Raw genomic sequence first — 26,152 nt, forward strand, 5'->3', positions numbered from 1 at the left:
GAGGGCAGAGAGAGGGAGAGAGAGCATCCCATGTAGGTTCCCTGCTCAGCATGGATGGGGCTCGATCCCGTGAACCATGAGATCATGCGTGACCTGAGCCTCGATCGCCCCACTTCTAAGTGTTTTAAACGTACACAGGTGTTGTTGTGATTTAGAATTTATGCAGTTTTTCTTCGCTCAACGGTACGTTTTTAGGATATTTGCAGGTGGCCGTGTGGAAAAGTAGTTTGTTGTTTTATAATGTACATTGGCCCCATCTTGTCCATTTCTTCATTTCCAGTATCATTAAAACGCTGCGTTAAACAGGCTCATGCCTGGCCCCATTGGCCCTGGCTCAGGATTTTTCTGGGGTGTCCTAGGAGTGGGGGTTCTGGGTCACAGGACCTGTGCATGCCTGGCTTCACTAAATATTTCCTGCTTCCCTCCTTGGATGGCTGTTTCAGGTTTTTTTTTTTTTTTTTTTTAATTTTTTTTTTTTCAACGTTTTTTATTTATTTTTTTTTGGGACAGAGAGAGACAGAGCATGAACGGGGGAGGGGCAGAGAGAGAGGGAGACACAGAATTGGAAACAGCCTCCAGGCTCCGAGCCATCAGCCCAGAGCCTGACGCGGGGCTCGAACTCACGGACCGCAAGATCGTGACCTGGCTGAAGTCGGACGCTTAACTGACTGCGCCACCCAGGCGCCCCCAGTTTTATTTCCACTGCGGCACAGGAAGGATTCCATTTCGTCATTCTTTCACCAAGACTCGCTATCACACACTCTCCTCATTAACTGCCAACACGATGGTGGCACGGTAGATTTTGCCAACATTGAAATTTGCACTTCACTGACAACAGTGAACTTGAGTATTGGTTCATTTACCCGCCACCCCGGGGCTCCCCTTCTCGAACTGCCTGTTCACAGTGATTGCCCATTTTTCAGTTGGGTTTCCTCCCCTTTCCTTTCTGTCTTGATTTGCAGCAGTCTGGATCCTTGCTGGTGTTAGACACCGCGGGTGTCATTCTCTGAGAGCTAGCTTCAGTGTGGTAGCTTTATCTGTGGTGACCATGAGTGGCCAGATACGCTCAACTTTGATACAATCAACTCCCATACATTTTCACCCTGAAATGTTGTGGCTTTTGGATCGTTAAGTCATTCCACGTCCCTGGATGAAAAAGATATACTCTTATATTTTCCTCGGTTACTTTTATACTTTTTCCCTTTTAGAGTTTGGTCTTGAATCCAGCTGGAACTATTTTTATGTGGGATAAAGACAGGATACAGCCCGATTTTTCCTCCAAATTATGAGCCAGTTTTCCCAAAACCGTCTCCCAGACAGCCTGTCTTTTCCCTGTTGACTTGTCAAGTTCCCGTTTACACATGGGAGTCTTTTAAAACTCTCCATTCTGGTTTCTCTGTTCCTTTACAGTGTGTGTGTGTGTGTGTGTGTGTGTGTGTGTGTGTGTGTTTAAAAAAAGATATAGTAGCTGACAGCCACTCTGTACTTGTTCTTGGCCGTTTCCATGAAGTTTGATCCTTCAGGGAGGGAGGCCACCGAGTTCCACCTGACTTTTCCCACTTCCCGTGACATTGTCCAGAGAGCACCCCGCCCCCACTGGCAGAAAGCCGGGGTGATCGCAGGGTTCACCTCTTATATTTGTCTTCTCTCAGAGTTCATATGCCCAGGATGCCTCTTGTCCAATATCTGAAAACAGTTGTGCCTTATGTTTTCTCCAGTTTTCTGCTTGTTTAGAGTGGGAAGGCTGGTCCAGTGCCATTACTCCCTTGTGGCTGGAGATAGGAATGCCTCTATTTATATTTTTCTCTTGATTATTGCTGGTGTGGAGGGACACCGTTGCTTTGTGTCGTTTTTGTTAATCAGGCAAACGAGCTGGTTTATTGTACCATGCTATCGGTTTTCTGTTGACTGTTTTGCTTTTCTGTGCAGCTGTCCTCATCTATCTAATTTCTTTTTCGTGTCTTATAGCATCGCCCAGAACATCTAGTTCTCTGCTGAGCAATGGTTGGAATTAGGCACACTCGTCTTCTCCCGAATCTTAAAGTTCCTATATCAGATGTGATGGGTGCTCTGAGCTCGTAGTATTGTCTTTTATCAAGGTGAGAAAGTTCCCTTCCTTGTTGTCTGAGAGTTTTTAATCTTAAATAATGGAATTTATCACAGTTTTTCTTTCTGCATCCACTTAATCGTTTTCTTTTTTTCTTCCTTTTGTCCATGTGGCAAATATATAGTGATACATTCCATGGTGTTTATTCATCCTTATATTTTTAGGATAGACCACTTCTAGTTTGCTCTGGTTCCCCGCTGCCCCCCCATCAGGCGTCCTGATTTTATTTAGAAAATTTTAACCCATGTCCCTAAGTGAAATTGGCATGTAATTTTCCCTTCTGCTACTATCCTTGTCTTTTTATTCCAAAGCTGTAAAATTATAGTGGTTTCATAAAATGACTTGGAGAGATTGCCTTTTTCTCTACCCTCTGGAACAATTTGTATCATGTAAGGATTATCTTTCTTTGAAGATTTGGCAGAAGGTAAAACCATCTGGTCTGGCGATTTTTATGTGAGTGTTAGTGGATACGCAGGGCTTTGTAAAAAGAAAACTGCAACTCCAATTTATTTAATGCTTTAGGTTTATTCAGACTTTCAATCTCCTCTTGAGTTAGAGTAGTATTTTTCTGGAAAACAATTCATGCTTTCTGTTTTCACATTTATTGGCATAATTCTCTCAATACTCCACATGGTTGTCTCTTCTAATTTTTAAAACCTCAATTCTATCTGCCATGTTAAATTTGTGGGCTCACTCCTTTTAAAAAAAAATCCAGGGGTGCCTGGGTGGCTCAGTCGGTTAAGCGTCCGACTTCGGCTCAGGTCACGATCTCACGGTTTGTGGGTTCGAGCCCCACATTGGGCTCTGTGCCGACAGCCTGGAGCCTGCTTCTGATTCTGTGTCTCCCTCTCTCTCTGCCCCTCCCCTGCTCACGCTCTATCTCTCTGTCTCTCAAAAATAAATATTAAAATAAAATAAGATAAAATAAAATAAAATAAAATAAAATAAAAAATCCATTTGCCAGAGGTTTGCTTTTTTTGAGAACTTAAACAAAAATCATCTCTGTTGTTTTTTTGCTTCCAGTTCCTTAACTGGTGTTTTTATTTCTTCTACTGTCTTTGGATTTACTTTGTGATCGTTTTTTTCAGCTTCTTGCATTGGATGCTTAGACAATTTTCAAGCGTTCTTCTGTTTCTAATGAATATTTAGGGTCATCGATGTACTACTGAGTATCTCTTTAGACGTTCCATGAGTTTTGGTAAGCAGTGACGTCATTGTTGTTCTTGCCTAAGTATTTACAAATGGAGAACCACTGAAAATGTTTAAAATGTAAATTTCCATGAATTAGTTAGAAACACATTTCACAACGCTACAAATATTTTGACCTGCTACCAATGAGTTTTGTCATTTTCTCTTTACTTCGCCTTTTTTGAAACTTTGGGAAGTGGGTACCAGTCCAAGATGATCCTGTTATCCTGGTCAAGCGTACCTGTTAGGTTGTGGCCCCCTTCATTTTTAACGCTTAGATTTGCTCCCGCACATTTGGCACTGGCTTCTGTTGGGGGACTCACGGGATCTCTCTGGCCCAGGACCAGGCTTTTGATGGTGCTGCTGGCTTGGAGATGTGGCATCACGCGAGTGTCTGTAAACTCAGTACCTGTGAATGTGGCAGATCTGGGGCTTTAGTTGCCGAGATCGGTGCCCGGCTCTGCTCACACACTTCCCCCCCACCCACCGCGGTCTCCGGCAGGGAGACCCTCCTAGCGGCATTCTGTGCAGAGCCCCCTTCTCTGAGCAGCGGGGACTTCCTGGGCTCTGGCCTCCTAGAGTGGTACCACAACCCACAGTTTCCAACCCCCAGAGGAGCCCTGTCATTGCGGTCGGAACGCCCTCCCTCCGATGCCACATGAGCTTAAATAGTACTTATCAGACGTGGGGCGCCTGGGTGGCTCAGCCGGCTCAGCGTCTGACTCGGTTTCAGCTCAGGTCGTGATCTCATGGTCTGTGAGTTCGAGCCCCGGGTGGGGCTCTGTGCTGCCAGCGCAGAACTTGCTGGGGCTTCTCTCTCCTTCCCTCTCTCTCTGCCCCTCCCCTGCTTGTGCTGTCTCTGCCTCTTTCAAGAAGAAATAAACTTAAAAAAATATTTATCAAACTTACACTGGGTGCCGGATACACACATGGTGCTCCCTACGTATGTATGTAACCCACGCAAATCCATGTGTATGCACACGTGAAATAATACGTAGACGTAGACGCGTGCGGATAGTACAAACGCGCATATACGCACAGCACGTATGCACACACACACACATACAGCAATGACAGCGACAGACAAGGCCTGTCGTCACAGAACTACAGTCCGGGAGAGGAAACACACCACAGACACTGTTACCTCCTCCCTCCTCTGGGCGGGGTGCCTAACAAGGAGGGGACCCGGGGGGGCGGGGCGGGAAGGCACTGAGGCTGGGTGGGGGGGCAGCTGGGAGAGGCCAGGTGGAGGGGTTGCCGTGAAGGACGGTCTGGGGTTCCTTCAGGGGCTGGGACCCTGCTCCGCCGGCCCCTCCGTGGCCAGCAGAACCCTCACACACGCCCCCCTCTGCAGCTGCTACTGATTGGGTGTGGCCCACCACAGGGCTCGGCGAAGGAGAGTCCACACGACCCCACACGAAGTGAGATGTGTTTGGGCCACGCTCCCGGGGAGGGAGGATGCAGGCGTATACCTGCCGAGGGGACAGGGGACAGGGCAGGAGGCACACCCCCGGCCCCCCAGCCCTGTGCCTCCCCCCAGTCCAGGCACCTCTGGGTGTCTGTAGGGACCCCCTGACTGAATTGTGACCCCCTCAAATGATCCGTTGAAGCGCCAAGCCCCACCCAGTGCGACCCCAGGCTGGGCCCCTAAGGGGTGAGTCAGGGTCAATGGCGTCATGAGGCGGGGGCTCCCTCTGATAGGATTAGCGTCCTTTTGAGGACAGACAGGGAGCACGCGCTCTCCTCCCCCGGCCGCCATTCCCTGATGGGCTTGTCCCGGGGTTCAGCTGGGCCGTCCGGGGCCCGTGCGCCCCTCGGGCAGGCCTGCGTCGACTGGAGCCTCTCCACGGGTGACCTCTGCTGACGGTGATGGTTTGCAATCTAGTCTCTGATGCGCTAGCTTCCGTACCCCTGTCCTCTCCCGCCTTTGTCTACACTACGGAAGACTTAGGGAAGCGTGTCATTCCCCGCTAACGTTGCCCATCTCTCTTTGTACTTCACACGCTACGTCACACGCACGAGGTGGTAAAGCAGTCTTATTTTAAAAGATCCCTGGGTGGCTCAGTCGGTTAAGCGGCCGACTTCAGCTCAGGTCACGATCTCGCGGTCCGTGAGTTCGAGCCCCGCGTCGGGCTCTGTGCTGACAGCTCAGAGCCTGGAGCCTGTTTCCGATTCTGTGTCTCCCTCTCTCTGACCCTCCCCCATTCATGCTCTGTCTCTCTCTGTCTCAAAAATAAATAAACGTTAAAAAAAAAAAGATCCCAATGGAAGGGGCGCCCGGGTGGCTCGGTCAGCTGAGCGTCCGACTCTTGATTTCAGCTCGGGTCGTGGTCCTGGAGGCTTGTGGGATCCAGCCCCGCGTCGGGCTGTGCGTCATCGGCACGGAGCCTGCTCGGGCTTCTTTCTCTCTCCCCTTCTCTCGGCCCCTCCCCTGCTCGCTCTCTCAAAATAAACAAAGACACATTAAAAAAAATTTTAAAGCTCCGAATGGTAAAGAAGACATGATTTTGGCACGCCCCCGGGTCACCACTCTGAAGGGTTGTCACCTAGACTTTATTAGCCCGTCCTATTTGGAAGGTGCCGGCTCGGAGGCCCAGAGAAGTCGAGGCACGCCCCGGCATCCAGCTGCACCTGGCAGAGGGGGGACTCTCGCCCGGGGGTGGGGGGAGGGGGCGAGTTGCAAGGTATCGCCTGTCACCGCCACCCAGACAGTAAAAACGTGAGGCTGTCACCTGCTCCTGGCGTGGCGCTCGGCTCTCCGGGAAGGGCGGCCTGCCCCTCCCGGCTCCGGTCCCCGGGGGCATCTCCGCTTGGCCCCGAACCCGCTCAGGGCTGCTCTGAGCTGTCCCTGGGTGCTCCCCACCCCGGCCTCAGAGGAGTCCTCTGCCCCCGAAGCCCCAAGAACCTTCACTCTGCTCCCTCTGAGGTGCTGGAAGGGGAGCTTGAGGTAGAAATGCCAGAAAGGGGGCTCCTGGGTGGCTCGGTCGGTTGAGCGTCCGACTTCGGCTCAGGTCGTGATCTCATAGTTCGTGGGTTCGAGCCCCACGTCGGGCTCTGTGCTGACGGCTCGGAGCCCGGACCCTGCTTCGGGTTCTGCGTCTCCCTCTCTCTCTCTGCCCCTCCCCCACTCATGCTCTGTCTCTGTCTCTCTCTTTCTCTCTCTCAAAAATAAATAAATATTTTTTTTATTTTATTTATTTTTTTTTATTATTTAAAAAAATTTTTTTTCAACGTTTTTTATTTATTTTTGGGACAGAGAGAGACAGAGCATGAACGGGGGAGGGTCAGAGAGAGAGGGACACACAGAATCAGAAACAGGCTCCAGGCTCCGAGCCATCAGCCCAGAGCCTGACGCGGGGCTCGAACTCACAGACCGTGAGATCGTGACCTGGCTGAAGTCGGACGCTTAACCGACTGCGCCACCCAGGCGCCCCAAAAATAAATAAATATTTTTAAAAAATTAAAAAAAAAATGCCAGAAGGTACCTGCCCTACCCACCGGGAGGCTGGGGGCTGATGGCCCGGTCGGGCGTGGCCTCCCCGGCTCCAGGGAAAGGAGAAGGCGGTTGGGGGCCGCAAGGAGCTGTGGGAGGTTCACCCCTCTCCTGTGCCCTCCTGGCAGAACCTCCCTCCCTGTCCCATGTGGGGCAGCCACAGAGACCTCAGAGCATCAGCAGGCCCCGTCGTCTTGGAGTTGATGTTGGTCTGTGCAGGGAAGAGGCCGGGAGAGAGGCCATGATGCCCGCACAGCTGTCGGCACGGGGAGAGACTCTGACGGCGCAAAGGAGGGAGCCCTGGCCCCCGAGTCCAGGACCCGATCTCAAGTCCGGGTTTTGCCACTGACTAGCTGGGGAGCTGTGTGGTGTGGTGACCCCTCCGAGTGTGCAAGTCCTCCCTGGAATTCCTGGAATCCCTTCCAGCTCGTGTCCCCTCCCGGGGGGAATCGGAGGTGGTGCATTGGTGCATCTCGTCGGCCACAGAAGGCAAGAGGGAGGGGATCAATTCGGCCCTGATTGGTGACCTTTTCCCCACACAAAACTGAGTCCCCCGCAGGGCAGGGTGGAGGCTGACCTCGCCCCTGTGTCCCCTGGTGTGCCCTCGGCTTTGCAAAGAAATGTGAGGGGAGAAAGGAAAGGTGGGGAGGTCAGATGCTGGAACGGTCCCCAACCCCCTATGTCACTAACAGGTGACTTAGGACACGGTCCTCTGCTGTGCTCCTCCTGGTCTCCGAGGAAGAGTTGGACCGGCCCAGGCCCTTATTCGGGTCTTGCTGAGCTGGGGCCGTGGTGGACTCTGACCTCCAGGGGGCAAGGCGTAGCCTGAGGTCGGGCCAGGACAGAAACACAGGGCCTCGGACCCAGAGACACATTCAGGCCACCCAAGAAGACACGAGCTCCCGGAAGGCAGAAATCCTCACGTTCGTGACCCTTCTGTGCCCAGAACAGTGCCTGGCAGGTACAGAAATGGCTCACGTTTCTTGATTAATTACGGGTTGATCGACGCGCGTTCCCTGGATCCGGGTGCCCAGACTCTCAGTGATGCGAGCCGGTCACGTGACTCTGCGTTCCTTGGGGATTCTGTCACTTGCAGCCAAGAATCCTAACCGGTGGGGACACTCGTGCCTGGACGAGGCGTGTCACAAGCCCTCTCCTGCGGTGTGGCCAGGCTCTGGGGGTGACGGTGAGGACTGTTCAACCCCGCTGGTCACGTCAGGCCGCGCGCGTCAGGAGGCAGACGGGTTCCGCTTCTCCACCCACAGCGATTGTTTTCGCTGCTCTGCGGTCTCGCGGAGGTCATCCTCTGAGGCCAGGGGGACAGCGGAGTCTTCGACACGGAATGATGGTGCACCCTGCAGTAGGCTTCGGCTTCAAGGACCATGACTCAACAGGGGATCTGGGTTGTTTTTTACAGTTTATTTACTTGTTCTGAGAGAGAGAGAGAGAGCGAGCGAGCACGGGCAGGGAAGGGGCAGGGAGAGAGAGGGAGAGAGAGAATCCCAAGCAGACTCCATGCTGTCAGCACAGAACCCCACGCAGGGCTCGATGCTACAAACCGAGAGATCATGACCTGAGCCGAGATCCAGAATCAGAAGCCTAACCGACCGAGCCACCCAGGCGCCCCACGGGATCTGGTTTTGGTTACTAGCTCAGGGAGCTGACGGAAAGCGGAAGCAAAATAACAGGGAAAGAAAGTTAAAAAGACCAAAAAAAGCCAAAGAGTTTGGAGGGCTGCGTCGTCAGAGATTCCCCCAACTGGGCACCAAATGGCTCACCCTGTAGGGCCAGAGCCAAAGCCTTCAAACATCTACCATCGGGATGTAGGCTCTGGGGGTCTCACCAAGAGGCTCAGCTGGGGAAAGATAGTTTCCAAGCTCACGTGGGTGTTGACAGGATTAAGCTCCTCACTGGCCGTTGGACTGAGGGCTTCTGTTCCTTGCCGGCTGTTGGCCAGAAGCTGCCCTCAGCTCCTTGCCATGGGGAGATCTCTAGTTTGGCAGTTCACAATATGGCCGCTTGCTTCATTAAAGCCAGCGGGGGCGGAGAGAGTCTGGCTGGCAACATGGATGTCACAATCTTTGTTGCTCCATTCTGTTGGTTAGAAGCAAGTTTCCTGGTCCAGTCCACGCTCACAGTACGGGGTTACATGAGGCTGGGAATACCAGGAAGTGGATGATGGGCGCCATCTTGGATTCTGGCTAGCATGCTGGCTGGCTGCCCGATACCCTCACTGCTTCCCGTCCGGTATGGAATACGCTCTGGGCCGATTGTGTGTGGTTGCTGTTCTTTCCTTTCCCAAATGGAATTTTTAAAGGATCACAGTCATTCCGCCGTGACTTGTGCGTCTTGAGGGTGGCGATCATTTGTCATAGGACGTATCTCTGGATCCGGAGGGGAGAGACGCAAACAGCCCGCCGATCCTGGGCTCAGTGCTGGGGAGGCAGTCCCTGGAATTGATTTTGGACTCTTTCTCTTCTGGGAGGAGAGGAGAACGCACAGTATAGCTACAGATTTGGGGTAGGAGCATTTAAAGTCGTCTGTGGGGAGGAAGGGAGTGTGGTGGTGTCCAGGAGGACCACGGCCCGCGCTCGCCACCTTGCCTGTCCGCGTCTCCTGCTGCCGACACACCCAGGTTTCCCCTTGAGCTCACACCTCTTCCCTGCTTTCAGCCTGTGGGGTTTGGGTGAGTTGCCCCCCTCGCCACCCCCAGGCCCCACTCTGGGGGACAGCGTGGGGCTCTGCAGGCCAGTGAGCACAGTCGTTGGGACTCATCTTACGGTTATCAGGAAAGGGGCCGTCTGCGGGGGCTGCTGAATTTGTGGGATGGAAACAGGAGCTGCTGGTTACCGGCCATTTCGTTTATTCGTTGAGAATAAACGCGAAGCGGGAGAGGAGGAGAGGTACCCTTGAGAACATCACTTGAGGCTCCAGATCCAGCTATATCTGGAGCGGAAATCATTTCTGGAGCGTCCCTGGTGGGTGAGTCAGTCGACTTCCTTAAACACACACACACACTTTCCCCACCCCCACCCCAAGCTGGATCACACTTGGCATCTGTTACTTTACTGGTCACCAAGAGGCGTGGCCGGTTAGTGTATACATCTGCCTATGAAGCGGATCTCTGATCTAGAATCTATTTGGCATAAAGCAGAGGCGAGCGGCCGTCTCCGGCTGCGGGCGGGGCCGTCGCGGGGTGGGGCTGGGTGCTCTGGGGCACCGGGAAATTTTCGTGGGGGGCGATGGCAATGTTCTCTTGGGGGAGGATGGAAACATTCCACGTACTGATTTGGTGAGGACGTGGGCCTTCATACCCGTGTCAAAGGTCATCGCGCTCTTTGTTCCATGGGTGTATTTTATCGCGTGGAAATTAGGCCGCAATTCAATCCGTCACAAAGATTTTTGTTTTTCACAAAACCTTCCGGAGTAGGTAAGCCTTCCCTGGAATTGCCAGGAAACTTCGCGCTGGCATCCTGACTCACTGGGGCAGAACTTTCCACGAGTTTTCATTTTGTGAACTGTGCCCTGTTGTTTTCTCTAGGCCCCACTGGCTACCGTCCAGCCCCCGCTGGGCCCAAACATACGGATTCTGCCCGCATTCCGAGTTGCCCCCGTTCGGGAAGATCTGTGCAGTGTGTTTTTGCAGCTTCCCGGCACGTTGAAGGGCTCGTTTCCTCGGGCTGGGCTTCTCCCCTTCTGTGGGACCATAAACGGACCCATCCCTTGGTCCCACCTGCCAGATGAACCCCGTGCCTCCTGGGAAAGACCCGTCGCCTTGGCGGAGGATCCCGAACCGAGATGCGCATGTGCGAAAAGATCTCGCCCTTCAAAATCCTGGCCCAAGATCCCAACCCCAATCATCTCGAAACCACAGCTGGCGGGGGCTCGGGGAGAGCTGGGCGGGTGCCAGGGAGGCATTCCGTTTCTTCTCACTAAGAGGGGAGACGAAGGCAGGAAGAGGCGTCAGCTGTCCGGCCGGGTGTTGTGCCGTCTGTTGGACACGCGTCCCTTTCCCATGTCCCGCTCGCCTCAGCCTCCAGCAGCCTGGGCCTCGGCCCGAGCTGCCCCCCGCCGGCTTTGGTCTCGAGCGATGGGCCGGCCTGGGTTGAACTCGGGCTGTGACGGGCCTGTCCTCTCTATTCCACGCGGCGCCCCTGGACCCCCAACTCGCAGTGCTTTGCTGGCGGGGGCTTACGGGGCCACTGAGCCTTTGGAGGATGACTGTGGCTCCACAGTGGGCGCGAACGGGCTGTCCTTTGGAGCCCTGCTGAGAAGATACACTGGTTTTGCAGGTGGAGCTCTTAGCCCGGGGCCCGCTGCGCCTGCTATGTCGTCCGTAAGAGTCCCCAGTGCGTGGGATAGGCCGTTCCCCTGAATGTCCCTCCTTGGGGGCCACCCTGCCGCCTCCTGTCCACCTTGCCACTGCCCGTGCGTCACCAGGGATTTAGCTCCTGAGGACTGTGCCCGGTACGTGACAAAATCCATGCCCCGCAGCTTATAGGTGGCAGCCCCCTGTCCCTCTGGGGCTTGCTCTTGGCTTTCCAAATTTGGCCCCGTTCATCCTTTGCGTCGTCTAGGAGTGCGCTCGTCGGCTGGCTCCTTTCTGCACTGATCGCCACCGAACGCTCGGCCCGCAGCCCAACCCCGGCCCCTTCACCCGCCCACCCCGCGTAGCCCGCATAGCCCGTGGTGGTAGAAAGTCGGGCTTGGTAGCCGCTGGGGGGCGGGGCAGGGAGACAAGTGTTACTCGTTGCCGGCGAGCTCCTCCCGGGGGACGCTGACACCGCTCGCTGATCGCGGCTGACCAGAGGTTGTCGCGGGAGGATGGCCAGACCCCTTGCTCCAGGCAGTTCCGGGGCGGATTCCCGTGACGCTCTCGGGGCCTCGGCTTCCTGCCTTCACCAGAGACACCCAGGAAGAAGGAGGCTGGGGGTGGGCCCAGCTGAGCTGCCTGGGGAGGGGTAGGTAGTGAAGGTGCATCTGCCCCACCCCGCAGCAGCGAGCTCCCCTCCCGGCCCTTTTAATAGTTAAATACCCCAGGAGGGAGGAGCAAAGCAGCCGTGAGCCTCTCTGCCATTAGCACAGAACGAGGTGGTCCAGGCTGTGGCTAGATGTGCAGGCTGGATAGGATAGGTGGTCCAGGCTGGGGATTGGAGGGGGAGGAGAAGGCGCGCTCCCTGGAAAGACTGTCGATCCACACCCGAGAAGGGGCCAGAGGCTGAGGGAGGCCCGATCCCCCGAGTTCATCCCCAGCCTCCCAGGCCTGGCGCCCACCCAGCTCAGGCGGATGTGCCTCCCCATAGGGGCTCAGCCCTTCCCTGACGCCCAGGCCCTGCAGTGAGTGAGGGCCGCCCGGCCACCTGCCGGCCGGGGCCCGGGTTCTGAGCTGCTGCGGCCGGACCCGGGCAGCGAGGTGGCTCCAAGCTCCTGGGGGTGGGTAGCTCCCGGCAGCGGACTCGGGGCTGGGTGGGGGCTCCTGAGGAACCCCTGGGCCCCCTTCGGGACTGGAGGCATCTCCACCCGCCTGGAGGCCGGCTGCTGGAAGCTTTTCCAGGGAGGGGGTCCTGCTCTCACCCCCCCCCCCCGCCCCGCATGTGTCCTCAGGACCCCACCTGCTTCTGAGTCCCCAGGGGTGTCAGATGGGAGGCCCCCAACTCTGCTCCTCGGGGACTCTTTGGTGACGGGGAGTGTGTGTGTCGAGGGTGTGGGGGGGTTTGGGGGGTGGAGTGGTGGGGGGAGATGGGGGTGGGGGGATGGGCATCGGAGGGTGAGTGGGGGGAGGGTGTGGGGGGATGGGGGTGGGGAGCGGAAGAGGTAGGCATACTGACCCCCACCCCCTGAGGCTCCTCTGCCTCTGGGCACGCGGACACACGGACACACGGACTCAGACACGCAGACAGATGCAGACACGGGTGCGTCTCTCCCTGCAGAGCAGCTGCCTCGATAGGAGGAGCAGCCGGGTCTGTTGGAAAGGGGAGCACGGGAGCAGTGGCCTGGAGAGGCCGGGAGGGATGAGTCCGGCCAGCTGGGGGGCCGGTCACCAAGAAATGCACTTGGGGGTCAGCCCACCCGGGGTGGGGCTCCTGTGGCCCCTGCTCGGGGAGCGAGTCCAGGGTCTGCGGGTGGAACGCTGGCCGCCGGGTGGAACGCTGGCCGCCGGGCGGGCCCGGAGGTACTGCTGCTCCCTTAGCCACCGGCCCCCTCCCAGCCCCTCCCGGCCTGCCCCCTCCCAGCCCCCTCCCGACCGCCGGCGCACGGGCCCTGCTCTCTGCCCTGGGCTCTCCTTGGGCCCATGAAGTGAGCAGAATCCCCCCAGAGCTTCCCCAAAACGGGGCTGGGATCCCAGGCTGGACACCTAGAGCCTAAGACGGGCCTCTTGGGACGCTGGCTGGAGGACGGGGTGGGGGCGGGGGGGGGGGCAGTCAGGGAGCCTCTGGCCTGGCTCTAGTTGAACTCTCCCCTGGGAGGGGCTCCAGCCTATTGCTGGGCAGTAGGGAGGTGCCACCCCCAGCCCCCACCCTGGAGGGTTGGGGACAGGGGGGGCATTCCGGACAGGGATGGAATCAGCAGCCCAACCCGGGGAGCCCCTGTGTGGACACACTGTGGGCCTTACAGGCAGGGACTGCATTAGCCAGCACCGGGCCTGGCAGTGACTAGGGACCATGAGGAGTGTTTCCAAGGGGAGCAGGGGGGCCCAGAACGGGTGAGAAAGGGCACAGGCTTTAGCCAAGAGGACAGTGCGGCTGACCAAAGCCCCTTCTGGCAGAGGGGTGGAAACCCTACCAGGAGATGGAGCACCCTGGAGGTATAGACAGACCAGCCGGGGGAGGGGGCATCCCGGAGGTGTAGACGGACCAGCCAGGGGAGGGGACACAAGAGCTGGGGTACAGAGCAGGTTGGGTGGGGCACCAGGCGGCCATCTGGGCCCATAGGCGCTGAAGGGCGCCCTCACCGCGGAAGAACACAGACGGGACCGAGGGCAGGGAGCCTTGCTCAGTGCACGATATAAAATGTTTATTGATATACATTTATTGGCTTCCATAAAACTTGCAGGGGCTGCACAGGGCCACTGTGCTTGGAGGTGGGCTGGGGTGGCCGGGCCGAGCCAGCGCCTGCTCCCAGGCGGGGGCTGGAGCCCAGAGGCTGCTGGCCCGTCTGCCGAGCCCCGAGGACCAGGCACATGGCAGCCTGCACTCCGGAGGGGGTCCAGGGGCTGGCCGCAAGGAGTCCGAGAAGGGAGCGATCTGCCCACGCTGGCCCGAGCTCTGTCCCGGCAGGCTGCTTGCCATGACCAGAAACCACCCCCCCTCCGCCCCCATTGAAGTCCCCAAAGGATTCCTGGACGGGGGCTGGGGCGTAGTGTGCAGATAGACCGAACTCCAAGGCAGGTTAACCAGAACCTTCTCCCAGGTAGCACCATTGCGCTCAGGTCGGCTCCCCGACATTGCTCGGACTGGATGGAATGGAGAGAACAGGTGCCCTAGCGGGGGCGCAGCTGCTGACCCCGGGCGCGACCGCGCTGGCTGTGTCATTTTCAAGGAGGGCAGATTCAAAGGGGCAGGAGGCGGACGGGCCTGGGTGACCCCCCGCCTCCCCTTGACCAGCCCGGGGTGACTTCCATACAGTAGGCCTCTGGGCGCCGAGGACAATGTCTCGGGGGGGATCTGTCGGGGCCCGTTTGCAGGTGGCTTCTCAGTCTCCCGGTGGCCCCTAGTGCCTCCAGCCCGCGGGGAAGGAGGCGCGAGGGCAGGAAGCGACTTTTCTCCTTGCACTTGGGCCCCGGGGCGGTGGCCGAGCTCCCGTCCTGCGGCAGAAGGTCTCTGGAGGCCGCGGCCCCTGCCTCCCCCCGGGCGCTGGCCTCTCAGGAGGCGTTCCCAGAGGGGCACTGCATCTCCATGGTGACCGTGTTGGGCGTGCCGCCCCCGGCCTCCCCCAGCTCGGCGCCGTCTCGCAGGGCCCGCTGGAAGACCACCCTGAGAGGCTCCCACAGCCGCTGTGACTTGTCCCTCCCGGCCAGGAAGTACACGACCGGCTTGGCACTGCTGTTGATGCAGATGCACAGGTCGGTGACATACTCGGGGAAGGGGGCCGGGATCTGGAAGACCCAAAAGAGGAACCAGTCGACCCCCAGGTAGATGGAGGACACGAGGAACACCGAGACCGTGGCCAGGACGACGTGGCTGAGCTTCGCGGAGCGCTGGCGCCTCCGGGCCCTGCACTCCGCGTGCAGGATGAGCACCAGGCAGGGCAGCACCATGAGCGGGCAGAAGACCAGGAAAAGCAGGATGCCCAGGAAGGCGTCCATGTGCCTGCAGGCCACGCCGGACGCTCGGTGGCCCAGGAACACGCAGAAGTAGTTGTGGACGGTGGTGACCAGGAGCGACAGGGCCCAGAGCAGGGCGCACGCCACGGCCGACAGGCGCTTGGGCCGACGGCGCCAGAACCAGGCGGGGAAGACGACCGACAGGCAGCGCTCCGAGCTGACGGCCGGCAGGAGGCTCACGCCGGCGACAAACATGCAGAGCCCCGCGACCCTGCACACGGCGCGGACGTAGGCGGCAAACGTGCCCAGGAAGCCGCCCGTGTTCAGGACGGAGAGCACGGCCTTGCTGCAGAGGTAGCCGGCGTCAGCGCCGGCCAGGTGCAGGAAGTAGACGGAGAAGGGGCTCCTCTTGATGGAGAAGCCGAAAAGCCACAGGACCAGCCCGTTGCCCACCAGGCCACACAGACACAGGAGCAGGAAGATGTAGTCCATGACGGCCGGCGGTGGCGGCGTGGCGATCTGCTCCATGGTCAGGAAGCCACGGCCGTAGAGCGCCGGGGCCTCGCTCACGCCGGGACACATCTGTGCGGGGGCAGAGGGCAGACGCCTGTGATGCTGGCTGAGCCCCGCGCCCACCCCCGCACCTGCAGCCCGGCGTGCCGGGTCCTGCTTACAGGCTCGCGGAGCGGCTGGCCCTGGAGCAGAGGCCACCCCCGTTCCCGCCTAGTGCCACCACTCTGCGCCGCGGTGTCGCAGAGCCTGCGGCTAGCAGCCTGGAGAGGGCCGACACGGGCGACGTCAGTCCCCCGGAAAGGCACCCGACCGCCCGCCAGTCGGAACAGACTTTGGGCCACGAGTGTCTTCGTCACGAGAGGTGAGGAAAGCCCGGGGGACCTTTCCAGATGGCAGGACGATGAAGCCGCGACCGGAAAGGCCACGCGGCGTCCCGGACCTCGCGGTGGCTCTAAGGGTTGCCGGAGAGGATGTCACGAGGTGCCGGGGGGATGTGCGAATGGACCGCGTCCTGGGATGGCACCAGCCCTGGATTTCCTGAACGGGCAGATGCACTGTGGCTGCGTGTCCTGCAATGTCCTTGTTCTTAAGGGGTACGGGCTGTTTGGGGACCAGGGGGCTCGGTGTCTGCAAACCTGCCTTCCAAGAATTCTGGGAAGGAGCCTATCGTGAGGTGCACAGAGAGAAAGCGCGGGTGGTAAGAGGCTAACGATGAACCGGTGAAGGGCGTATCTGCGTATGAGCGGCTCTCGCCCGTCTCCTGTACGTTTGCCATTTTCCCACCCGAACATGAAAATACTTAAAAAAAAAAAAAAAAATTGGGGGTGCCTGGGTGGCTCAGTCGGTTGAGCGTCCGACTCCTGGTTTCGGCTCAGGTCGTGATCTCACGGGGTTCATGAGATCGAGCCCCGAGTCAGGCTCTGCGCCGGCAGCCGGGAGCCTGCTTGGGGTGCTGTCTCTGCCCCTCCCCTGCTCGCACGAGCGCCCTCCAGAGCTCTCTCTCACTCTCTCTCTCTAAAAAAAATAATAAAGTTAAAAATAAAATAATTGATTTTTAAAAAGTGGACCCTGGCCCTAACTGGAGTAGGACCCTGTCCCGTAATGGGATCGGAGAGGCCTGGGGAATCAGAGGCGGTCCCCTGGGGGGCCAGGGAGACTCTGGGTTTCTGGATCATGACGGGTCTCGGTGCGGGCCAGGGATTCCCTGGGGAGGGGGAGACACTGGAGGCCACAGCTGTTTATGCTCTGGGGAAGCACTTTGATACTTGAACAAGCTGTGGCTGCCTGAGGGCACCCGGCTGGGTTTCTGTCTTGCCTGCTGGGTCTGGGCGAGGTGGGTCCCCTGCGACTGTGGGGGAGGGGCGGCAGATCTGAGCAAGGTGGGCTTTGCTCCAGCTGGTGGGTGCTGGGGGGGGGCGGGTTTTGGGGGGTGGTGGGGGACAGGACCGTGGGCCCAGTGGCCCCATCGCCCTTTCCCCAGAGAAGCCAGAACTCTGGGTTGTAACGTGAACCTCCCTGATCTTTACATGTTTGCATTTAAAAAACATCCTGTGGGCCAAACACAACACATCTACAGGCTGGATGCATTCTCAGGCTGTCATTTTGACCTCTCATTCCAAGTGACGAGGCTGCCCAGAGCGCTGTCACCGCCTTCTCTCAGCCCGGGAAGATATCACTAGCCCTTCCCACAGAGCCTGAACCTGACCCTTGACCCCGGGGTAACGCGGGTATTCCTTGGTTCCCACTGCTCGTGACTCCCTCCCAAAGAAAACAAACAGGTTCTGGAGGCTGGAGCGTTCTGCCACCTTCCAGATGGCCCCCAGCTCTGCCAGAGAGCTGGGGCCTGATCCCCCGTAACAGCCTTTCCGTCCTGGCTCCGGTCAAGGGGAATCTGCAAGCAGGGGCCGGAGGGCGTTGGCCAAACTTGGGGAGACTCTGTGAGGTCAGGGCAAGCTCTTCAAGGGCGTCCTATTCACCACGCATCATCCTCTAGGTACATTTATTGGCTCAGCGTCTCTGTCTGTCTGTCTGTCTGTCAGCCACCAAGCCCCTTGGCTTCCTCTTTGCTCGGCCTCTCCTGTTGCTGGCTTTGACTGCTCCAGGCCATGGAGCAGTGCCACCCACCCCGCCCCCCGCCCCGCCCCGGCTGGGGCACCAGACCCAGAATCCGTAAGACCCGGTGCCCAGACAAGCCCACGCAGAGGGATCACTCAGAGCTTCTCCAGGCTGGAAAAAGTCTGCAATCCCTTCCTCGGAGTCAGAGCGGGAGGGCCGGGTGAGTCACGGGGCACGTAGCTGCCATCTCCAGCCACATCCCGCCTTGTAAAATGCCTGCCTCGGAGCCTGGCCCCCCTCCCGGGGCTCTGGTTTTCTCTGGAGATTTCTGGAGACTTCTCCCCAGCCAGTCCCATCGCTGCGTCCCGTGGCTGCTGCTCCACGGTGGTCACTATGGGAGGAGGCTAAGGGACACGGGCCCCGGGCGGGAGTCCGGCCTCTGCTCAGACCTCGGGGCTCGTCCCAGTCTAGTTACTGGCCCATCGCAAGCCTGGGTCTCCTCGAATGTGGATGAGGTCGTACTAGGTAAACTCGAGGGGGTCCCTCCAACTTGGAGACTGTTTCACCTGGGATTGAGAAGGGAATTCCAGAATTCTCAAGGACCTCAGAGAAGTAGGGGGCTGGGGAGAGAAGAAGGGGTGTTGGCCTGGCGCGTTGTCAGAGTCTCGGCCCTGGCGGGTGCCTGGACCGCCAGACCCTGGCCTCACGGGGTGGCCCGTCAGCGCCACCTTGCAGCCCGCGTCTCAGGGCCTCCTGGCAGGGACCGGCCACGGGAGAAAGCTGACCACCCCGTCTCCACGGGGGAGAGGCGGAACAAGGCCGGTCAAGGTGGTAACGGAGCACAGGGTCTGCACAGGGAGGGATTCGAGGCTTCGGTTCCCCGTGCTTGTCTCACTGATGAGGACACTGGAGACCTGGGGGGCCACACGGTCCACAGGGCCTGCCGCCCACCTGTTCGTCCTTTGACAGAGGATGGGCCCGGGCGGCAGAGTGCAGGGGGAGGGGGTCCTGGGCTCCGTCTGCCTCTCCCACCCCACCTGGCCCGACGGTGCCCGGACCCCCTCTGCTGCCGGCCAGCACTTGCCTTGTTCCTGTCCCCGGGGTGGGCCTCCCAGGAACAGTTTCCCACCATCTCCAGGCCCGGCGAGTCCAGACTCCTCACGGCTCCGCTCACGGCTCGCGGCCCCGCACACCTCCCCTGGCAAAGGAACAAAGGGTCACGTCAGGGCAGCCGTGTCCCCCCCCGCTCCCCCCGCCCAGAAAGCCCCTCCACCTTCCGGATCCCCGTCCCCAGGCCCCAGGGGCTCTCACCTTAGAGGAAAAGGCTGACAAGCCAGCACGTGGCTCCCTCCGGGCAGGGCTGTGTGGGAGGCACAGAGGTCATCCTGCTGAGTATGGGACAGGTCACATCCATATGCACTGTCCCCTCCTGCCTGGGCTCCTCGTCCCCCCCCCCCCCCCCCCCCACGATACTCTAGATACTCACTGCTGCTTGCTGGGGGAGAAGCCCCTCTCCTTCCCCCCTTCTTGCTCGATCTGTGAGATTTCTGGGACCAGAGGGCTTCTGGGGATGTACATTTATACCCGTACACATTCCTGGGCTCCTCCTTTCTGCCGGCCCACGGTGGTGGCACAGGGGTCCCTGGCAGTCAGTGGCAGCCAACCCAATGGCCACCACCCCTTTTGGTCTTCATTCCCCGTTACGGAGCAGGTAGCATTGCTCCCCCACGAGGGGCACTCCAGGGCTCCGGGAGGTGAGGTCCCCTGCCCGGGGTGCATGTGACAACAGCAAGTTCGGGGATTTTGTGCGTGCTTGAGACCAGAGGGGCTGGAGCAGCTGGAGGGAGCCAGCCAGGACGGCTCTGGGGGTGGCGGGGTGGACATCCCCGCCTGGGGGAGGCAGAGCATTGGTCCATCTGCCCCAGGTGCCCCTTCGGACGGTCCCCTGTCCCCCAACCTGAGCTCTGCTCCAGCAGGCAAGCACCCGTCCCTCCCCCCGTGCAGGTGGGGAAACTGAGGCTGAGCCGCAGGCCGCCGACACCCCTCTCCCCATGCGAGGAATGCTGCTGCTCGGCGGCCTCCCCCAGAATTCCTTCCCCGACGCGGCAGGCCTGGGGAAGGCCGGGGCGGGCCGAGCCAGGCGCGCCGGTCGTTGGCTGGGAAGGGGGGCCGTCCGCGCGCTGCCTGCACCCTCTTTAACGCTTGGTCCGCTCGAGCCCCGAGCCCCGGCGCGGGGGGGATGCGCGGAGAACAGGAGAACGGCGCGGGGCATCAGACCCCTGGCCCGCCGGCGGCCCGGCTCCCTTCCCGGCCCCCGCCCCCCACAGCGCCCTTCTGCCCCAGGCCCTTGGGCAGAGTGGCCGTGTGTGTTGTGGGCAAGCGCCTGTGCGCCCGGCAGGTGGGTCTGGGTGTGGCCTGCCGTGACAGTGCCTGCTGGCGCCAGTGCCCCAGGTGGCTGTACGCGGGGTGGGGGCCCTGGTGCTCGACGACAGGTGGGCGAGTCTGCGTGCGTGTGCAGCGTGTGGGTGCAGAGAGCAGGTGCTGCGAAGGGTGGATCTGTAGCCCCCCCCCACCGCCCCCCAGGCGTCATCCGGGCTCCAGCCCCTGCACTGTCCCCACTGCCTCCCCCGGGTCTCTTGCTTACCCACCCGCTGGGGCTTCCCTCTCCTGCCTGCAACCCCAAAGCTACCGGCCCCTCAGACCCTATCCTTCCCGGTCCCCTTCGCCCCCGTCCCCAGCGTTCCCGCTCTGTCGTCCTGGTCGCACGCCATCCTGGGTCTGGGCCCTCGGGGACGTCCTGGCCGCAAACCTTGCCCTCTCACCCCAGCCGAGCGAGGCCCCCGGCACACAGATGCCCCGAAAGGGCAGCCGGCCGGGGCCAGCCCGTGATGCCCAGCTTGGACCCGGCTCGTAGGAAGGGCTCACCTCTGCCGGTTGCTTCCACGTGGGGGCCTCCCTACTGTGTCTCCTCCCGCCTGCCACGGGCAGTCTGGAAAGTTACGGCCCCCCGGGCAGAGATCTGGAAGCCAAGCGGACCCCCCAGATGGACGATGAGAAGACACGTGTGTGTGACACGCGTAAGGCGTGTGCGTGAGCGGCGTGTGCGAGCAGGGGCGGAGGGGTGGGCGCCTCGCGCATTCTTGGGGTGGGGTCTGGACTGTGGCAGAACCAGCTGCTGCTACAGCAAGACGACAAAAGCTGTCGGCTCAGTGCACCCCTGACCCTCCCTTCAAGGCACAAGGCCCACTGGGGCTCCGGCCGCCTGTCTGCCCCCTCTCGGCCCACCCTGCCACGAGCCGGCCCCCAGTTTGTCGGGGACAGGGCGAGGCTGTCCTCCAGTGGGCACGGTCAAGCCCCGCTTCCCTGATTGTCTTCCCAGCCCCTCTCCTCGCCACCCCACTGCTCCCCCGCCCCCCCCAGCTCACAACTGAATCGAAGAGGCTACTCTGGGGACTGGAGAGCCCACAGCACTCCAGGTGCCATCTGTCCGGGAGAAGGTGGGAGGTCGCGGGCCGTGCAGCAAGCCCCTGGGAACAGTGGGAGCCATCTCTCTGCACTTGGGACGCTGCCGGCTGGGTGTTCCCTTCCCGCCCTTCCAGAAAGCGGACTTGGACGGCTGGCGAGGGTGGGGGTAGGGCCAGAGGGGGAGGTCGGGAGTGGAGGACAGCACGGGGGTCAGGCCCTGCCAGGATGCCGGCTCCTGCCGCCGCCGGAGGGGGGACCGTCAGGGCCTCGGGAGTGTGCGGGAGGCGGCTCTGGAGTGTCAGGGTTCCTGCCTGAAGCCACGTGATTTCTGGGGGCTGCCCGCCCTGACGGCGCCCACCTCATTCTCCCTCCCCGCCTGGCCTCCTCCTCCCTGCAGCCCTGGTCTCCAGAACGCCCTGGCTGGGCCCAGGGCCCCCGCAGCCCCACCTGCAGCTGCCCAGGTCCTCGGAGGTCTCTCCTTCCCGGAGCACGACACCGGCCTCTGGCCGCCGACCCGCCGGGGCAGCGGGCCAGCCCAGAGCACCGGCTGGAGCCTCAGAAAACGCGAGCTCAGAGCAGAGGACGGCCCTTGCTTGCCCGCCTGCCGGAGGAGATGGCTTTGGGAGCAGAACCCGCCCCAAACCCAATTCCAGGCCCGGAGGGAGGGGGAAGGGGAGGAGGAGGGGGGAGGAGGGGCCGAGCCCCGGCTGGGATGAAGCTTCGGGAAGGAATGCCCCGCTCGGGAGCCCCCCCCCCCTCCCAGGCCTCGCTGGGCGCTCATCTCCCCGGCCCGGTGACGTCATGTTGGCCCGAGCACTGCTTCGGGAGTCCAGCCGTTCATCTCCCTTGCGCCCTCGCAGCTCCGCTGGGCTGCTCTGGAAAAACAGCACCGGCTGTCCGCTTGCCTGGGATTGGCTCCCACTGGGCATTTCGGGGCGCGCAGGCCCGCCAGGGGCAGGTCCCCACCCGGTGGTTTAAATGCAGTCAGGGCTGGTACGGAGGAGCCGGGAGGTAGCAAAGGTGAGGGCTCCGTGGAGAAGGTGGCGCAGGCACTTTTGAGAGGTAGACTCGGGGGCAAGACGGCAATGCCACCCAGGTGTGGCCCCATCCCCCTTCCCACCTGAGATCTGCCTGGGGCGAGGTGGGGGGTGCCCTGCCGGCTTACGGAACCGGGAATTCCCTTTCTCCAGCCCTAATAGCGATCAGATGGCACAAGGGGAAAATCACAGCGCTCGCCTTGGGGGGGGGGGGGACCCGCGGGAGGATGAGTCAGGCTTCCCCCCTACCCTGCGAGCCTCCTCAGGGTCCTGGGGCAGCGAGCCAAAGCCTGAGGCGGGGGTGGGGGGGGGGGATGATGCAGGGGCCCCAGGGGGGACCGTGAGGACGGGGAGTGGTGAGGAGCGGCTTCCCCGGGGAGGCACCAGGAAAGGCACACACCCCTGCCCTGGGCCAACTTTCTCATGACCTCGGGGAGCCCGAGGGAGTTCCCATCGGTGCTTTCTCTGTGGGAGGAAATGGTGCCCAGATGGGGGGCAGGGTGGGCACCCTGAAGAGGACCCAGAAATAGAGCGCGGCCCTGGCACCTGCCCTGGGGCCGCGGGCCTCCTGACCCTGGATGGAGGGACCCGACGTCCCTGCAAACCCCAGAGCGGAGGGGGGAGCCTCGGACCGTGCCCTGCGTGGCCCAGCGGGTCTTTGGGGGCCTTCGTTTTTAGGGAGGGGGTGAGAAGGAGGGCCTAGCAGGCTAAAGCTCATGGCTACGCCCCAGAGAGAGAGAGAGAGAGAGAGAGAGAGAGAGGGAGAGGCTGGGCAGGGAGCAGGCAGCGGGGGTGACCCTCCCCTCCTCCCCAGGGCAGGCCAGCTGGGGCCCAGCTGGGCTGCTTGTTTACGTGGGGGGGCCAGGGGGAGGTGGGAGGAGGCCGGGGGAGGCTGGATGCAGACAAGTTCCAAGTGTAATTGCATTTGGACACTTAAAAGGAATTGTGCGAAGTGGACAGGAGCTCTAAAGCCTTATTTGGTCTGGAAATTTCTTTCTTTCGAGACGAATGGGAGGGACTCCTAAATGGGAAGGTCGTCCTTCACCTGGGTTTTTTCTGGGCCCCCCAGCCGGTGTGCCCACCTGGAGCAGGCAGTCGGGGCCGTGGGGGGCACGTCTGGGGGCTGGGCTCCCGCGGGGACAGTGGGGGAGCCCCCGCCCCGGGCTGGCGCTCGGCCTCCCGCTGCCTCAGGCTCCGGGTGTGGGCTTGGCGCCATTCATTCATTCATTCACGCCCGGGCTCCCTCCGCAGGGCTCAGGACGGTGCCGAGGTTCCAAGGCCACGGTCGGTCCCTCCCTGCTCTCTCATATCCTGTCCTCGTGCCCTGGGCCGCCACCACCCCGCCATCCTCCCGGTACAGAGGATCTTTATTTGTAATTGTCCCCGGCCACGGGCCAAGGGTGCAGGCCGGGACCCGCCTCCGCTGGGGCTTCCTGGGGGTGGGAGGCAGGTTCTGGCTCCTGACAGGGCCCTTCTGGGGTCCACAATTGCCCTGCTGTTGCCAGATGACGGGCCGGGCGGGGACCAGCCCTCCGGCGGCCCCTCTGAGCCGCACCGCACGGCCCCCAGGGAGTTCCCTGCTCTTGCTGGCATCCACTGAGGGCCCGCTAAGTGCCGGGCGCCGTGCCCCAGGCCGCCGAACAGGACGGTGGAAGTCCAGCGGAGGCGGACCAGAATCAGACGGCCCAGACACGCGTGAAAGCACACCTGAGCAGGAGGCCAGGTGGCTCAGGAGGGCTTCTCTGAGGAGGTGATGGTGGAGCCCGTGGAGAGTTGGGCAGGAGGGACTCGGGGGAGAAGGAGCAGGAAGGCATCCCCAGCAGAGGAAGTGGGCACGAGCAAAGGCCCTGGGGTAGGGAGGCGTGCCGCACAGGTGAATTGGGTGGCCGTGACCCCAGCCGGGCCGCTCTGAGCGGCCCCTCCGGGCCCTCCTTGTGCCGTCCTCACCCTTCTGCTGCCATTTGTGCCATGCGCTCAGGGGACAGGTGCAGGGGTGACCAGGACAACCACAGCTGCACCTTCCTGTGTCCTGTGAGTCGGGTCCGCCATCGGTTCCGTCATTCGATCCTACAGCACCCCCCGTCTCACAGGTCTCATTCAACACGTGTATACTGAGCACCTGCCCTGTGCCAGGCGCTGTTCTAGGCTCTGGGAAGCCACTGATGAATGAAACAGTCGTGAGCCCTGCCTGCAAGGTGCCCAGATTCTGGAAGTGAGGAAACTGAGGCCCAAGGAGTGACTGTGTGTTTCCCTTGGACACCTGCACCCCCCCACCCCAGCCCCCCACCCGCACTGCAGGACTTGAGCTGGGGGCTGGGGCCGCTTCATCTCTGCACCCCCAGCACTGGGCACGGAGGCATTGAGATACGGGCAGAGGTCCAGAGCCCCGGGATCTCGTCCTGGCTTTGCCTCTGATGAACCAGGGGAAACTGAGCCTCGGTTTCCCAAGTTGTACTACAGAGGGATGGCAGGGGCGGGGGGGGGGGGGGCTTGGTGATGCTTCTGCTCTATGCCCCGTGCCCATCTTCCCCTCCAGCTCCGGTAGGCCAGTCTTCCCCCTTGTCAGCAGGGCTCCTGAGATCTGGTTCACACAGCAGACAGCTCACTTCTTTAACGTGTACCGTGGTTTTAGTGTGTGTTCACAGACTTGTGCAGCCGTCACCACCGTCTCAGTAGGGAACGCGTTGTCACCCCAGAAGAAACCCTGTACCCGCGAGCGGTCACTCTGCACCCCCCCGCCCTCCAGCCCCTGGTGACCACGGATCCACCGTCCGTCTCCCTGGATTTACTCGCCTGTCCTGACGCTCGATGGAAATGGAATGACACACGCAGCCGTCTCTCGTGCTTTGTTCCTTCCCGTCGGCGCAAAGTCGTCAGGTTCACCCGTGTCGTGTTACGGCCCAGTACTGCACCCCTTCTTACGGTGAGAGGCTGCTTCCTTCGGGCCCCGTGGTCCGCCCTGTTCTCTTGCCCTTGGCTGAGATCCTCCAGGAGACAAGGCAAACGTGGACGTGGTCTGGGTCTCCCAGGTTAGTGCCTTTGCCCTTTCGGCTCCAGCCCTGCAGGTTACTCAAAGGTCTCTGCGACGCCCGGCTGGCTTTCCTGATGGGCAAGGGTGCGTGCGAACCCCTCCTCCTCCACTCTCCCCTTTCTCCAGCTGGGCTGGACCACCTGTGATGGAAAGTGCATCTTGGGCATGAATGCAGAAGCCGACATTGTCCTCCGTCCTTCATGAGGGAGATTATTCATTTGTTCATTCGTTCACTCGTTCATCCACGTATCCATCCATCCGTCCATCCATCCATCCATCATCCATCCACACGTGACCTGTCTGTCTGTCTATCCATCCATCATCCATCCACGTGTGATCTGTCCGTCTGTCCATCCATGCATCATCCATCCATATACGATCTGTCCGTCCGTCCATCCATCCATCATCCATCCACATGTGGTCTGTCCGTCTGTCCATCCATCATCCATCCATATATGATCTGTCCGTCCATCCATCCATCCATCATCCATCCACATGTGATCTGTCCGTCTGTCCATCCATCCATCATCCATCCACACGTGACCTGTCTGTCTGTCTATCCATCCATCATCCATCCACATGTGATCTGTCCGTCTGTCCATCCATCCATCATCCATCCACATGTGATCTGTCCGTCTGTCCATCCATCATCCATCCACATGTGACCTGTCTGTCTATCCATCCATCATCCATCCACATGTGATCTGTGCATCCATCCATCCATCCATCCATCATCCATCCATATATGATCTGTCTGTCCATCCATCCATCCATCATCCATCCATATATGATCTGTCTGTCCATCCATCCATCCATCATCCATCCACATGTGATCTGTCCATCTGTCCATCCATCATCCATCCATATATGATCTGTCCGTCCATCCATCCATTCATCATCCATCCACACGTGACCTGTCTGTCTGTCTGTCCATCCATCATCCATCCACATGTGATCTGTCCGTCCGTCCATCCATCATTCATCCACATGTGATCTGTCC

At 60.2% G+C, this 26,152-nt stretch overlaps 1 protein-coding gene across 5 annotated transcripts; it reads right to left on the bottom strand.

Annotated features, from left to right (window-relative positions):
* Positions 1-13,786: 13,786 nt before the first annotated feature.
* LOC122199176 (mas-related G-protein coupled receptor member F) lies at positions 13,787-21,714 on the bottom strand. Of its 5 annotated transcripts, none has more exons than XM_042903957.1 (4): positions 21,532-21,714; positions 18,931-18,979; positions 18,704-18,817; positions 13,787-15,633 (listed from the first exon to the last, which is right to left on the bottom strand). In XM_042903957.1, exons 3-4 carry the CDS (start codon positions 18,749-18,751, stop codon positions 14,650-14,652), a joined length of 1,032 nt encoding a protein of 343 aa, XP_042759891.1. In that variant the 5' UTR covers positions 18,752-18,817; positions 18,931-18,979; positions 21,532-21,714; the 3' UTR covers positions 13,787-14,649. The 5 variants fall into 5 exon arrangements, with proteins under 5 accessions (XP_042759891.1, XP_042759892.1, XP_042759893.1 ...); XM_042903958.1 differs by having other exon boundaries at positions 18,931-19,004; XM_042903959.1 differs by having other exon boundaries at positions 18,931-19,007.
* Positions 21,715-26,152: the final 4,438 nt, after the last annotated feature.

This window comes from Panthera leo, chromosome D1 (genome assembly GCF_018350215.1).
Source record: "Panthera leo isolate Ple1 chromosome D1, P.leo_Ple1_pat1.1, whole genome shotgun sequence".
Lineage (NCBI taxonomy): Eukaryota > Metazoa > Chordata > Mammalia > Carnivora > Felidae > Panthera > Panthera leo.

What these genes read in the sequence shown, in the direction of transcription:
- LOC122199176 (XM_042903957.1), bottom strand. Translation starts at nt 18,751, where the DNA reads ATGGTGGGAAACTGTTCCTGGGAGGCCCACCCCGGGGACAGGAACAAG. An exon ending in ACCCCGGGGACAGGAACAAG is followed by an intron (nt 15,634 to 18,703) that starts GCAAGTGCTGGC and finishes GCCCCCGCACAG; the next exon opens with ATGTGTCCCGGCGTGAGCGA.